The following is a 13,738-nucleotide window of genomic DNA, read 5'->3' as shown; positions in this document are numbered from 1 at the left end:
ACCACACACGACACACACACACACACACACACACACACACACACAAGTACGTTGACAGGGAGTCCAACACCGTACACCCAAATGTATAACCCGTCACACACACACGTGTTGAAATGTAATTGTATCAATGTATATATATATATATATATCATCAATAATATGTAAACATTTGAAATGTATGTTAATGTTGTTAATTATTTTGTATTGTGATGCTTTGGCAACATTGTTTAATTTAACTTTCATGCCAATAAAAGCCCCTTTCGTAATTGAATTGTGTGTGTGTGTGTGTGTGTGTGTGTGTGTGTGTGTGTGTGTGTGTGTGTGTGTGTGTGTGTGTGTGTGTGTGTGTGTGTGTGTGTGTGTGTGTGTGTGTGTGTGTGTGTGTGTGTGTGTGTGTGTGTGTGTGTGTGTGTGTGTGTGTGTGTCATCTGAGTTCTGACTTTTGTCTTTTTCCTCTCCTCCTGCAGCATTGTGTAATCCATGATTTTGTGCTTCCTCCTCAGGCTTCATGTCAAAGTCAGTTTCAGATGAGATGAAAATGCCAGAGCAAAAAGAAAAAAAAAAATACCTGCTGGTAATTCAAAAGAAAGAAAGAAAACTAAACAGAAGTAAGAATAGCACTCTGTGACACAGAATACTACCTGAGGAGCGTTGTGTGTAATTATAGCAGGTTCAGGGAGACACTGTTTATCAGGATGGGGCCGGGTTAGGAGTACAACAATTGAGGAAGTAAAATAATTAAGTTGAGAAGTTGAGGTTGCTGCCGTCGGATAAATCTTGCAGAAAATGGAACAGACTTTCTTGTAGGAGAGAAATCATAGCTTATAAAACAAAAGGTCCTTCGGGTGTCATCTAAGTTTATAAAAAGTCATTTTGAGACTTGTATTCGGCTCCCTAACTTTTCGGAAGGAATTTTGAATGTGTTGCCATCATGCAGTGAAAAAGTAAATGGCTCTCTTAAAAATACTCCTGCTAGTTGAGAGCACAGCCAATTCAGACGCTTCCTCACAGGTAAAACAACAACGCTGACTTTATAGGAAGCAATAGAAAAAGAGCATACCCCAGGGTCAAAACATAACCGACAAACCTCAAACAAGAGAGGATGCAGAGGAAGTCAGCAGAAATACATTGAGAAAAACTCATCCTAACATATTTTCCTTTCTTCTTTTTCTCTATCTTTGTTGATTTCTGTCTTGCAGGAGCGCTACAGATCGAGAACAGCGAGGAAACGGACCAAGGGAAGTACGAGTGTGTGGCCACCAACTCTCAGGGTGTGCGCTACTCGTCCCCGGCCAACCTTTATGTGCGAGGTAGGACCTGAACCCAGAAACGCACAAGCACACACACACACACACACACACACACACACACACACACACACACACACACACACACACACAGACAGACACACACGCACATACAGAAATATTAAGGTGCACTTTGGATAATAATAATAAAGCCTTTTTCATGTCTATGGTTTTAAACGAGTATTACTAACCCATCCATTGTCTACAATATATGTTGACCTTGTTGTTTGCTACTTCTCACAATCACCCTTAACAAGCCCTCCTTAAACCTCGGTGCGAGCCCCCCCAGTGGGATAAAATTGAACATGGGGACACACCTTGGTTTAACTGCATGGAAACATCACTGACCTGTCTACTAAAATGGCTTCTGTACAAGAGGCAGATTAAGAGGAACATAATGCACAAGAGATGCACAGACTTGATTGGAGATTAGGATGAAATTGGAAAATATAAATTATTCTTAAATATGTTATCAATATTGGCGCCATTTTGCACCCACATGTTCCCTGTTTAACGGATAGTAGCCTCTGGACTGTGGGTGCTGGTGCATCACTGGCTTATTGCTGAAAGAACACGACCAATGAAGTTCTAGTTTCTATGTTAAGCTATTTAAGAAGTGTGTATGCAACGTGTGAGCGTTGGTGAGTGTGTGTGATGCAGTGGAGCGAGTGGCTTTGCGCTGGCCGTTTTTATTCTCTCTGTGTTTCCCCGTTCTCTCTCTCCCCCCTCACGTCATTGTGTACTGCATCAACCCCCTCTCATCCCTCAGAGCTTCGAGAAGGTTGGTGTGCTCTTTCTTTTCTTTTGTTACTCCTTTGTTTCAGAAAGCTTCACTTATTGAAACAGAGAGAAACAAAAAAGAAAAAAAAACAACATTTTAAGGACACCGGAGTAGATTTGAAGTGAAATGATATTGTCTCCAAATATGAAGCGAGTTGATTTCTCTAAAGCTGCTACGGTGATGACGTGGTCTGCCTACGCAGCAGAGTGCATTGACTGCATTGACTGCATTGTGAGGCCTTGTGTGCAGAACCCTTGGTATTGCCTTCACTCCCCGATCAATGTTTTCTGCATGGTATGATCTTGTTGTCATGGAGACCAAAGAATTGGAAGATTAAAAGGAGCCGATGTTTGCATGGAAGGAGTGAGTGAGAGAGAAAGAGAAATGAGCACCGCTTGCATGTCTGTTGACTGACAGACTGACACAGGAGCATGGCACCGTGTGTGTTCACGCCTATTGATACGCTCGCATCGTGATATTATTGAACTTGCTGTCTTGTCTTGTCTGGCTGCTGACTGTTTATTTTTATTTATTTTGTCTAGCATCATGTGTTACATTGTGTCTCAGCTCCCATTCCATCACATCTGCTACAGTCCTGCACTTGTTGCATTGAGTGGAAATGTTGCACTCGCACTCACGCTTTGTATACAATTTGTGTTATATGTGCTGCGCAGGTTTTAAAAGAAGCACCTTAGCCAGATTCATGCCATGAACCCCATATGATGAGAGAACCGTCACATCACCTGTAGTGGAGAGTAACTAATTATATTCACTCAAGCAATGAACTGACTATATACTATTGTTGCTAGTTCTTATAAAAACACTTTATAGCTCAAACTACGCAAAAGTATATGAAGTTCTTTAAAAAAGCTTGAGTTTACCACTTACAACAATCAAATGAAATGTAAAAATTCATTGATCAATATTAATTTTGCAATTATAAAATATTTAATAGTACAATTCTCTTATTTGGCAAATTGTGACCCCTTTCTTACTTGTAGTTACATTGCAGAAAGTAAGTAAAAAGAGAAGTATAATATGTATTTATACAAATTACTGTAGTATACCCCATTCCAAATAATGATTAAGATGTTTAGGTAACAGAGACAAATATATACAAATTAAATTAAAAAATGAAATAAGGATGAGTTAAGGGGAGTGTAGTCTTTTTTATTATAGTTTGTGTTCCTTTTCCATCTCACATCAAACTGTTTAGTTTCATTGCTTTTACTTTACACCAATACTACAAATCACTTTTTAAACTTTTATAAATTACTTTTATACAAGATTTATTGTCAGCCCAGGAATTGTAGTTGTCACAGAGTATTTTTCATGCTGTATTTCCTCACCTTTAACTATCAATATATTACAGGTATAACAATATCCCAGCTGTAACACAGCCTGTGCCGTATCTCTGGCCGTTGCTATCTTCACCAAACACTCACGATACGGCTCTATTGACTGACATTTGAAATTAATCATACCCATTCTCATTTTTAGATATCGAGGGGATATTAATGATTCCCTCTTATTACAGTGGATAATGAAAGTGGTGTCCTTGAGACAGACTGGATGGTGTTGCGTAAATGTCAGCTCAGTGACGGTGCTGAACGGGTATAAGCAGAGCTGAGATGCAGCGGTAATCCTTATGGCTGTGCCAAGGTCTCTCTGCCTGTAGCCTCCAGACTCCCTGCAGAGGACGGGACTAATGATAGCCGCGCTAATAAAGATTGAAGCTCCTGGCTCTCACACACTGTATAGAAAATGGAGGGGAATCATGGGGCCCGGCTCGATGAACTTAAATCTAAAGGCTCTGAGAGCATGAGGAGGATTATCCCTTATTATGAGCTCCCTTTATTGTAAGGTACTCGGCTTTGTCTCCGTCGTGGATTCGTCAGTCTCTTATTTTCTAAATGACTAACCAATCATCATGAGTCTTCACCTTCACCCTGTTGTTGCTCAAATGACTAAACAATTCCACATGCTTAATTATTGTGTTTTTTAAGTTGTTTTTTTTGTTTCTTATTGATGGGTTAGAATAACTGAATGGATCAAAGTGATTGTGATGTGTCATGCTGCCTTGCACCTGCTACTTGTGTGTGTGTGTGTGTGTGTGTGTGTGTGTGTGTGTGTGTGTGTGTGTGTGTGTGCACACACACACTGAGCGCCAAAATAGTAAAGTCCATCTACCATTTAAGTCTATTGGAAGACATGCAACATTCAGTGAATACGATCATCAAGTTCCTCATTTTTTACATGTTTTACTCTTTATCACTACAATTTAACATTAAAATATGGTCATGCCTTTGTGCTTGTGTTTGCTGTTCTCCTGCTGCACAATGATTTGGCATTGGGGGGCTCCTACAGTGATTGATTAAAGGAAACATTCTAGTCTTTTCAAACTGAATGACCTTTACCCTCTCGTAATATGCACTGTCAACATTTCAAAATTCGCAAAGGCACACAGGAGGTTAAAACGTTTAAGCCTTAATAAGATTCACCATTGGGAGCTTTTTGTCCAGTGTGCAGGTTCATGTCTTTTGCAGGGATTGTGTCTTGCCAGAGATTTCCCTTCTGTAACTCCCTCGCTACTTTCCCCACCTTCTAAAGAAAGAAAAGGTAATTGGACTGTCTGCTCTAAGTTAAGAGCAATCCCTCTTGAGACCTATTTCCTTTTCTCGCCTATAACTGTATATGGGTTCGTAAAAATGCAAGACTTTTGAGGGTGGGGATTATAGATATTAAAGAGTAATACCATGAGAGGTGATGGAGGTGGAGAGTAAGGGTGTGGCAGCAGGATTACATCTCAATACCAATAAACAAATCCCACTGGACGGTTAGGGGAGGTACAGTGATTATATTTGACGCTTTACTATATGAAGGCTTGTATTGGAGCTGGTGTTGTCAACTTTAGAGTGAGATTCGTTTATCAGGGTCAACTGCGCAACAGATGTGGGGAAATCACCTTGTGACAATGACCTCTGCTAAACACTGAACCAACAAATCCACAAGACCATCTGGACCTAAGTAGAAAACAGAGGTGATGACCTTAGCTGTGAGAAATTATGGCTTTGGTAGGAAAGATGGTATTATGGATCATTATGGGTGGAACATCATTTAATACAGTACGGTCACTCATAACCTTACAATACAGTGCAAATCCAGAAACTCCATCTAGAGGCCTTTCTCAATTCAATGGAATACTCTTTATTGGCATGAAGGACAATATTGCCAAAAGTGTCTAGCAATACTGAGAAGACAGAGAAAAATAATTAAGAAAATATCAGAAAAACAATAAACCTTTGCCCTGTCAGAATGTTTGTGAGAGACTGTTTAACTGTATTCATATTAAGGTAGGACATATTAAAAAGTAACGATAATAATAATAAAAATAGTAACAATAATAATGAAAAAATAATCTTTATTTAAGATTTATATAAGCAAAATGTAATCAATAAATTACAAATCACATACTATAGTCAATTCAAATAATAAAAAGATAAGTAGGCATACCATCTAGGTTAACTAATATAATTCGAAAGATAATAGTAATATAGAAGTCAATATCATTTTGGGTTTCTTTCCTTGAATTAGATGATTTTTTTTGCAATAATCCTGCATTTTCCCTGCTCATTATGTTATGTTTTTAAATTCAGGGTGTATTTGATTATTTTTGGAAATGTGTATTTCTTACACTCTGGTTTCGGGGGTTAGGGTTAGATTATCTCCTTGCTTCCAGCAATGTCTACATCAACCTTTCTTTATTGTAAGGCTATGCTTGCGGAGTCTGTCAATAAATCATTGCTTTTCTTAATATTTACCGTGGTCGGCTATTTTGATAATGTAACGTCTCTTTTGAGGGTCGGATACCATTAGAGTTGACACTGTGTTTTAGTTGTTTGACTGTTTTTTCTATGTTTTAGGTGAAAGGCTATCGTGTGTACTACACCATGGACCCGTCCCGGCCTATGAATGAGTGGCAGATCCATAACGTCCAGGACAGCGTGATCACCACCATCCAGAACCTGGTGACCTCGGAGACGTACACCATCCAGGTCCTCGCCTTCACCTCTGTAGGAGACGGACCCTTCTCAGACCCCGTCCATGTTAAAGTTATGCCTGGAGGTGCGTTAATGTGTGTCTGTAAAACCTAATCATCGGTAGCTGTTTGTGCATGCTGGTGCATGAGTAATGGCTAACTAGTGGTCTTTAATATTCATGTGCAGGAGGTTAGTGTTTGTTTTTCAGATGTGCACATGCAACAGAGCACAAATGACTCATTATTTGTGTGTGTGTTAACAAAGATAAGTAGCTTATTTGGGTGTATGTAAAGTTTGTGAGTCAATCCTCTGTGATTTGCTTAGCAAATAACCTGTCAGGAAATATGGCTACTTCAAACAGAACACATTGTACCTGCTGGGACAGAAGTGTGGAGAATCATGAAAAGAAAACGGGGATTAATAGCCGAAAATGTCCCTCTTACCTCAGTGTTGTCCGTTTCACTCCGACAGCTGCTGTGAAGTGGCAGGTTTAATGTGTTGGGAGGGACAACAGATCATTAATGTGATGGAATTACTGTTTTAATTTCCATGTAGCCTGCTACGGCATCAGATGTCTCTTAAAAGTCTTCAATTTTCAAGCATACAAAAGGAAAGAGAATATATTTAAAAGGCAGGAAAATACATAGGTTTTAGAGATTTAAGGATCAATGGGTGTCCAGTATTACATTAACAACTAGTACAACATGTTTTATTCAACTTAAAATACCTGAGGTCAGGTTAAAGTAAGGCGAAAGTAAGAAAAACAACCATGCTTAGTAATACATTATATATATATATATGTCAACACTATAAAACGAAACTGCACCCCCACACAGTCTCCAACAGGTTTGATCAGCTTTGACTGACGGTGACATTTCCCTTGAAACATATTTCCCATTCTTTTACTAATAGTATTGATGTCAACACCTTATTTCAGAAGAATAGCACTTATCCAAACACAGTAAGTGCTTTTCAAAACAAAGCAAGACATAAAGAAACTATAAAAAAACACACAAATGAGGCAGATATTTAGTCAGGTAAAAATGTACTACGAGGATAGAAATTCTATTGACGTGTATATAGACTTTTTGCACCACTTTTTATTTTGTATTTTATTATATTGCATTGTTGGAGGTCAGAAGAATTTCATTGCCATTTCTACACTGTAGCTTTGTGCATATGACAATAAAACCTTTGAATCTTGAAAAAGAAAAACACCAGGTAAAACAGAACACAATAAAAAGTGTTTTTAAATAAGAAAACCTTCCAGTAAAATCGTTTTTTTAAGAAATAACTTTAAAGATGTATTTTTGGAGTATTATGTGAAATAAACAGTATCACTAAAACGTTGGCAGATCATAATATTATAGTATATGGTGGTAAAAAGATTATAAATACACTTTTTTTTTAAAGGGCCTTTCAGTGCAAAACCAAAGTGCACCACAAGACTTCAAAAGAATCCGATAAAGATAACCCAAACTCCTGTCTGACTCTTGTCCTGTCTCCTTCAGTCCCAGGCCAACCGGGGAAGTTTAAAGTCAATAAGGTGGCCGACACACACATTGAGCTGACCTGGGAACCTGCCTACACAAAGGAGGGCATCGTCAACTATGAACTGCTCTACAGACCTGTCAAGTTTGGCAGCTTGGTAAGACCCCTAACTCTATTTTTATAAACCTTTCTGCAGAGCGGATTGAGAGGACAGATAAAAGAAGGAAGTTTAAAAGATTAACCCCAGCGTTCAGCGCCTCTGAGTCTGCTGGTGACAGTCTCATCTCTTTTGATAATTTAATTCTCACTCATCCCAACCTCTTGTCCTGTCCTCTGCTCCTCTTTCTTCCCTCTCATAGGAGAAGCTGACATTCGGGCCGAGGAGTTCGTACACAGTGGAGGGTCTGAAAGCCAACACAGAGTACTCCTTCTCCCTGGCCGCCATCTCAAACAAAGGCATCGGAGCTTTCACCAACGAGCTGGTGCAGAGGACATTACAAGCCAGTACGTCTCAATTTGACTGTGTCCACCTGCTTTACCTGCAGGGATGCACAGATGCCACACATGTAAATTGTATTATGTTTCAGTCATGTGAACAAATCCAATGCGAATATTTTGTCCTCCACACCAACACACACAGGTTACAATACATCAGATCCTGACCTGGTCAATTCTGGGACCCCATCTTCAAATCTCTCCATCTACCTCGTTTATCAACCCCACCTCTCATTCATCCATCTAAGTTTGACTGTGCCTTTCTTCCTCCCCTCAGCCTCTCGCTTTCTTACACAGCCAAAACATCATGACAGATGGAGATGGAGCAACGATTAATTGTTACACTCTTCCTTCTTTCACCTTCCTTTCACTTTTTCCACTCTATCAGTGTCTAATGTCTTTGAAAGGACGAAACTGTCTGCCACTTATTGGCTAGCAGCCAGAAGTGAGCCGCATTAAGGATGGTGGCTGCCTTGCTGGTGTTGTCAGGTAAGTGTCAGCCAGTCTGTATTTTATCTGAACATGGATTATTTTTTCTCTATTTTTCTCTGCACACTGATACCTGATAAGGGTCAAATAAGTTATACTTCTTTGCCCTGACATATAGAGGCATTTCATATCTTCCAACAAGAAGAAAATGCAGAGAAAAATTGAGATACAAGAGAAAGAATACATTGAGTCGAGAAAAAAGGAAGCCCTTCAGTTCACGGTGGCTCTCGCCTCAGCGGTAAGTTTTTGTCAAGTATTAACAATCACTTACAGGCACACAGATTCATACTGGGTGTTCACAATCAGTACAATTAGAGCTAAACACTTATAGCGGGTCTCTTTTCACCCCCAAAAAGAAAGAGACCTATAGTTGGTGGGGGGGGGATTCAGGAAAGGGAAGGTGTCAGATAAGCAGACTATTTCATGCAGCAGAATTCATTTCCCTGGGAGGTTATGTGCGCTTTGTTATCGCCAAGCTTTGGTGCACATCTAGATTGTCCCCCGAGGCTAACAGAACAGTGGCTGTACGGCTGAGTGGATAGATACTTGAACCTGTCAGCTATGACTATTACACTCCCACACATACACACATGCTATACACTCCCAGACACACACAAGACTGTGCTCAGTGCTGTGTGGTTCTGTGTGCTCGCTCTATGAGTAACATTATATAGGGTGAGTGATACCCACAGTTCAGATCTATGATGATAAAGGTGTGTGATTCTTGGCTTCCTTTCTGTACCTGTTTGTAACAGTAAATATCCTAGCCTACTTCTGATTCAATTCTTGTCCGCAATTTATCATTCTTACCTGACTTTCAATATCCGTTTGAGTGCCTTTCTCTCCCAGGCTCCTGGTCTTTTTCGTTTTTCTTTTCTAAACCTGCCTCCTAAATCCTTTCAGCGCTGTGTGAGATCTGTTTTAGTTTTGTGTTTTTTCTTCCTTTTGTAAAGCCCAAAACCTTCTCCTAGTCAGCTGTGGAAAGTCTCAAACCTCAGGGATTATGCCACCATGGGGGGGCTGATGTTGTGAATTGTGTGTATTTGTCTGTTCTCCTTTTTACTGAGCTTAACATCCTCACTTCAGAAAGAAATACTTATCTGTTTGATTCACAAACCTGAGTTCCTTTTCTTCTACTTGCTATGGCTAAAGGATCAAATATAATCATCGGGTATCGGATGCACATTTTCCTTGGGTATAATTAAGTTGTCCACTCAGGGTCGATACTGGTGTCTCTGGTTTATTTCATTAGTCTCTTAGTCTAACATTAAGCTTTTACATTATGTGGTTGCTTCCATTTTGTGCCTCACTTGTTTCCCCGGCATAACAGTTCACCTTAGTTTTTATTGTTTACATTTTTATCCTTATCTCTTGCTTTTTCAACCCCATTCTCTTGGGTATTTCCTAAACTCTTTACCCTCCTCGCCCCTTGTCCAATCAGAGCCCTCAGCAGCACCTGAGGGTGTGTCCTGCGAGAGTGCCAGCTCCAGCTCGCTGAGAGTTAGTTGGAGGCCGCCTCCAATGGAGGGTCACAATGGCGAGTTGGCAGGTTATGAGCTGAGATACCAGAGGGTTTCTGGGGCAGGAGGCGGAGTTCAGGGCCTGGAGGGGAAGGGGCTTCCTATCCCCGCCCTGCAGGGGGAGACATTGCTAGAGGGGCTGGAGAAATGGAGCTGGTACAACATCTCCATGGCAGCCTTCACTGCAGAGGGGACTGGACCCAAAAGCCTCTCTGTGATCTGCAGAACTAATGAGGACGGTAAGAGTGAGAGCCATAGATCAGACCTAAACAGTATTGAATGTGTAGTTGATTATTTACTGGCTCGACTGTTGGTCACTTAATTAATTCTGTATTTGTGTGTGCTTAGTTCCTGGTGCAGCCCCTCGTCAGGTGGACCTCCAGCCGCTCAACTCCTCAGCGATCAGAGCCACTTGGAGGTCTGTGTTGCCACGGTTACGGCAAGGCCAAATCCGTGGCTACCAAGTTCATTTCGGCCGTGCTGATAGCGGTGAATCACGAAACCTTCCCCGCATTAAAGACCTCTTATTGGACGAGTCCCAGGTGAAGTCATAACTGAATTAATTACATATTTTTAATTTGTTATATAATTTAACATTCTCCCTCACACCTTTTTGTTTTCTGTCCTTTGACTCACTCCCTCTCTCATCCATCTTGGCTGCCTGCTGGGTGTGTCTCATCTGTTGGATAAGATGGAGGAGGATGACTCGACTCAATATGTGAGTGCAGACAACCCATCCGCTCTTTATTATGAATGAATGCACTATTATAGCGCAAAGCATCCAATACATTACACAGAGACAATTTGACCACTGGAGATTTGTTTAGCCAATGCATAAGTGTAAAGAAAGTGAAGCAAGAGGTCTGTGTATTGTCTCATATTAAAAGTAATAAGTTAGCAGTATTGAATAGTTCTGTTATGTTTGTTCCCCCACAGGAGCTCATTTTAGAAAGTCTGAAAGCAGAGACTTTCTACTCCATCTCGGTGGCAGCGTACACCACCAAAGGGGATGGAGCGCACAGCAAAGCCAAGCTGGTGCAGACCCTGGGGATTGGTAAGCATATGCCAAGTATACAGTTCAGTGCAATTGATTGAGTAACGCACTGTACTTAAGATCCTCCATTAAGCTGTACCAGCAGGCAGTAAATAAACAGCTAAATCAATTCGAATTCTTCCACAACATTTTACATGATCTATGTTTTATATATACATTACCATTTGTTGTTGTTGTTGTTTGCAGTGCCCGGCCCCCCCTCCCTTTGGGTGCATCCAGGATCTGGTCCGTCAGTGGTGGTGCGGTGGGCTCCTCCAGTGGAATGCTCTGATAGCCGGGGGGCTCCGCTGGAAATCAGGGGTTACCGCCTGCAGTTTGGCCTAAAGAATACTTCCTTAGACACCACAGTGAATTTCACAAATCGCGAGAGAAACTTCACTATCAGAAACCTCTCCCAGGGGTCCTCCTACGTCTTTCTTCTCTCTGCTAAGAGCCGAGCAGGATACGGAGACGTGGTGCAGCAGGAGATAAAAGTTCCCATGTTCCCACCCTTGGGATACCCAAAAATAACTGACTTTGTTAATGACACTTGCTGCTCCCTCCAGTTCTCCTGGTTGCCCCTTTCCCAGGAAGAGTGCAATGGTGACATCACAGAGTACACCTTATCGTACAGAGAAGCCACGGCCCCCAAACCCTCTGCCGACCCCGGCCCGTCAGCAGTACCAGCCCCTACTGCGCCCCCTTGGCTGATCACGCTGCCAGCGAGTGAATCCCGCTACACCATCCTGGGCCTCAATCACAGCACAGCCTACGTGGTGCAGCTAAGAGCCCACAACAAGGCGGGGCCAGGCCCCTTCAGCCCACCTCTGGTGAGCCGAACCCTGGCCTTTGAAACAGGTAGGGCTGGCCTCAGGCCGCAGGAACACCCCTTCCTCTTCTAAGCACTGGTTCAGCTTCACATCTCCGCTCCCTTTACTGTGGATTTCACTACAAACCACTAAACTAAATGAAGTCTGGGCCAGTTCTTACAGGTTGGCCATTCACCTGTGAACCTCGGAGAGGCCGAGAACTGCAAAGTCCAGGGGAACACGACTACTCCCCCCAATCTCCTCCACTCACTCACTTATACCTTCATCACCTACCCTTCACCACCAGTGGACGCAGGCTGAATGTTAATGGATGTTTGCTTCAAGAGCACTGCTTATCACAAACCCTCAGGTAAAAGTCAATGCAGGACTTGATACACAGCTTCTTTTTTGGAAGGTAAGTGTTCAGTCTGAATTCAGGGGGGAAACTGGTCTGGTGCTGTATCTGCAGGTAAGCTTCTTTTTTATCTGATAGACCTCCACTTCCACCTTTTCCAAAGACTTTGCTGACATGCTGAATCTGAGTCTAACAAACACAACCTTACACTCTGAGAATGTGGCATGTCACATTACTCGGTCTGAATGTTATTTCTACTTTAACTCTTACCATCCACTCTCCTCATCACCTGCCCATTCTCCTTACCATCATGCATACTTCTCCCAGTAACACATCTAACTTACATTTACATTTTTACAGGTTTGCAGTAGGAAAGCAGCGGGGGGGATGCTGGTTTAAATAAAATGCTTCATCATGTGTGACACCGTTTTTCTTGGTTCTCCTTCCTTCCCCAGATGTGCCGAGGAATTTTTCTGTCAATCTGGCCACTAAGACCAGTGTTTTGCTGACCTGGGAGTTTCCAGAGAGCAGCAACCCCTATCGCTTTACGGTATGTCGATGGCGTGTGCATGTACCTGTGTGGTGCCGTATGTCTAAGATTATGTTTTAATAAATTATAAATACCCTAATATTTTTGGATACTTTCGGTTAAAATACCTCACAATATTATAGGTTTGAACAATACCTTGAACTTGAACAATACCCGCAACTGTGGAAGTGTTTTTTTACCACCTGTTGTTTTACCTGTGGGGGGCTGGCTTTATGCAGAATTTAAGAACAATGAAAAGTAACATTGAAATAAACATGTATTATACTAAAATATGACAACCAGTACCTGCAAAACTCACACTTTAACACATTAAATTCCAGTCTTTATGCTTAGCCAAGCCTAGACATGTGAGGTATTATTTTCTCATCCAACTCCAAGATATTCTAATAATCATATCTCCCAAAAATGTCAATCATGGTTAAGGAGGGGGAATTTGACAGTGCAAAATTGTTTTACATCCTTAAGACTTTAAAATTGAAATTGAAAATAGGTTAATTTCCAGGATAAACTGATACAAATGTACAGTCTATAAACATACAGTACATTATACAAACAGGCATATTTGCCCTTACCCATTGTTCTCACCTTCTCCCTTCCTCCAGGTGGAGTATAACAGACAGAAGATGGAGGTGGACGCTCGTCTGAAAAAGGCTGTCATCCCAAACCTTCAGCCTGACACGAGCTACGACTTTAAGATCACAGCTCCAGAGGGAAACATGGGCGGCCTTCGCCATCGCATCTCCGCCAAGACTTCCCCACCAATTAATATCCGCCGCCCTGAAATTGACCACACCCGTGACACCGAGACCACCGTCACCATAATCCTGCCGTCGCTGGAGAATCGCTCCCCCGTCAAGTAAGATAGAGT

The 13,738-nt window shown here is 41.6% G+C and overlaps 1 protein-coding gene across 1 annotated transcript in view; it reads left to right on the top strand.

Moving 5' to 3' along the window:
* LOC104958261 (receptor-type tyrosine-protein phosphatase delta-like) overlaps nt 1-13,738 on the top strand; it is a 64,178-nt gene that overhangs the window by 35,184 nt on the left and 15,256 nt on the right. Inside the window, exons 6-20 of the mRNA XM_010785986.1 lie at nt 1,200-1,310; nt 2,258-2,382; nt 6,012-6,213; nt 7,640-7,776; nt 7,979-8,123; nt 10,045-10,362; nt 10,472-10,665; nt 10,815-10,841; nt 11,060-11,177; nt 11,364-12,014; nt 12,140-12,335; nt 12,404-12,434; nt 12,681-12,687; nt 12,776-12,870; nt 13,473-13,726. Of these exons, the coding sequence (XP_010784288.1) occupies nt 1,200-1,310; nt 2,258-2,382; nt 6,012-6,213; nt 7,640-7,776; nt 7,979-8,123; nt 10,045-10,362; nt 10,472-10,665; nt 10,815-10,841; nt 11,060-11,177; nt 11,364-12,014; nt 12,140-12,335; nt 12,404-12,434; nt 12,681-12,687; nt 12,776-12,870; nt 13,473-13,726 (2,611 nt within the window). The remainder of the gene's footprint in view (nt 1-1,199; nt 1,311-2,257; nt 2,383-6,011; nt 6,214-7,639; nt 7,777-7,978; nt 8,124-10,044; nt 10,363-10,471; nt 10,666-10,814; nt 10,842-11,059; nt 11,178-11,363; nt 12,015-12,139; nt 12,336-12,403; nt 12,435-12,680; nt 12,688-12,775; nt 12,871-13,472; nt 13,727-13,738) is intronic.

This window comes from Notothenia coriiceps, unplaced genomic scaffold (genome assembly GCF_000735185.1).
Source record: "Notothenia coriiceps isolate Sejong01 unplaced genomic scaffold, NC01 NC01_scaffold00000969, whole genome shotgun sequence".
Lineage (NCBI taxonomy): Eukaryota > Metazoa > Chordata > Actinopteri > Perciformes > Nototheniidae > Notothenia > Notothenia coriiceps.
This window is presented reverse-complemented; position numbering and strand designations above follow the sequence as displayed.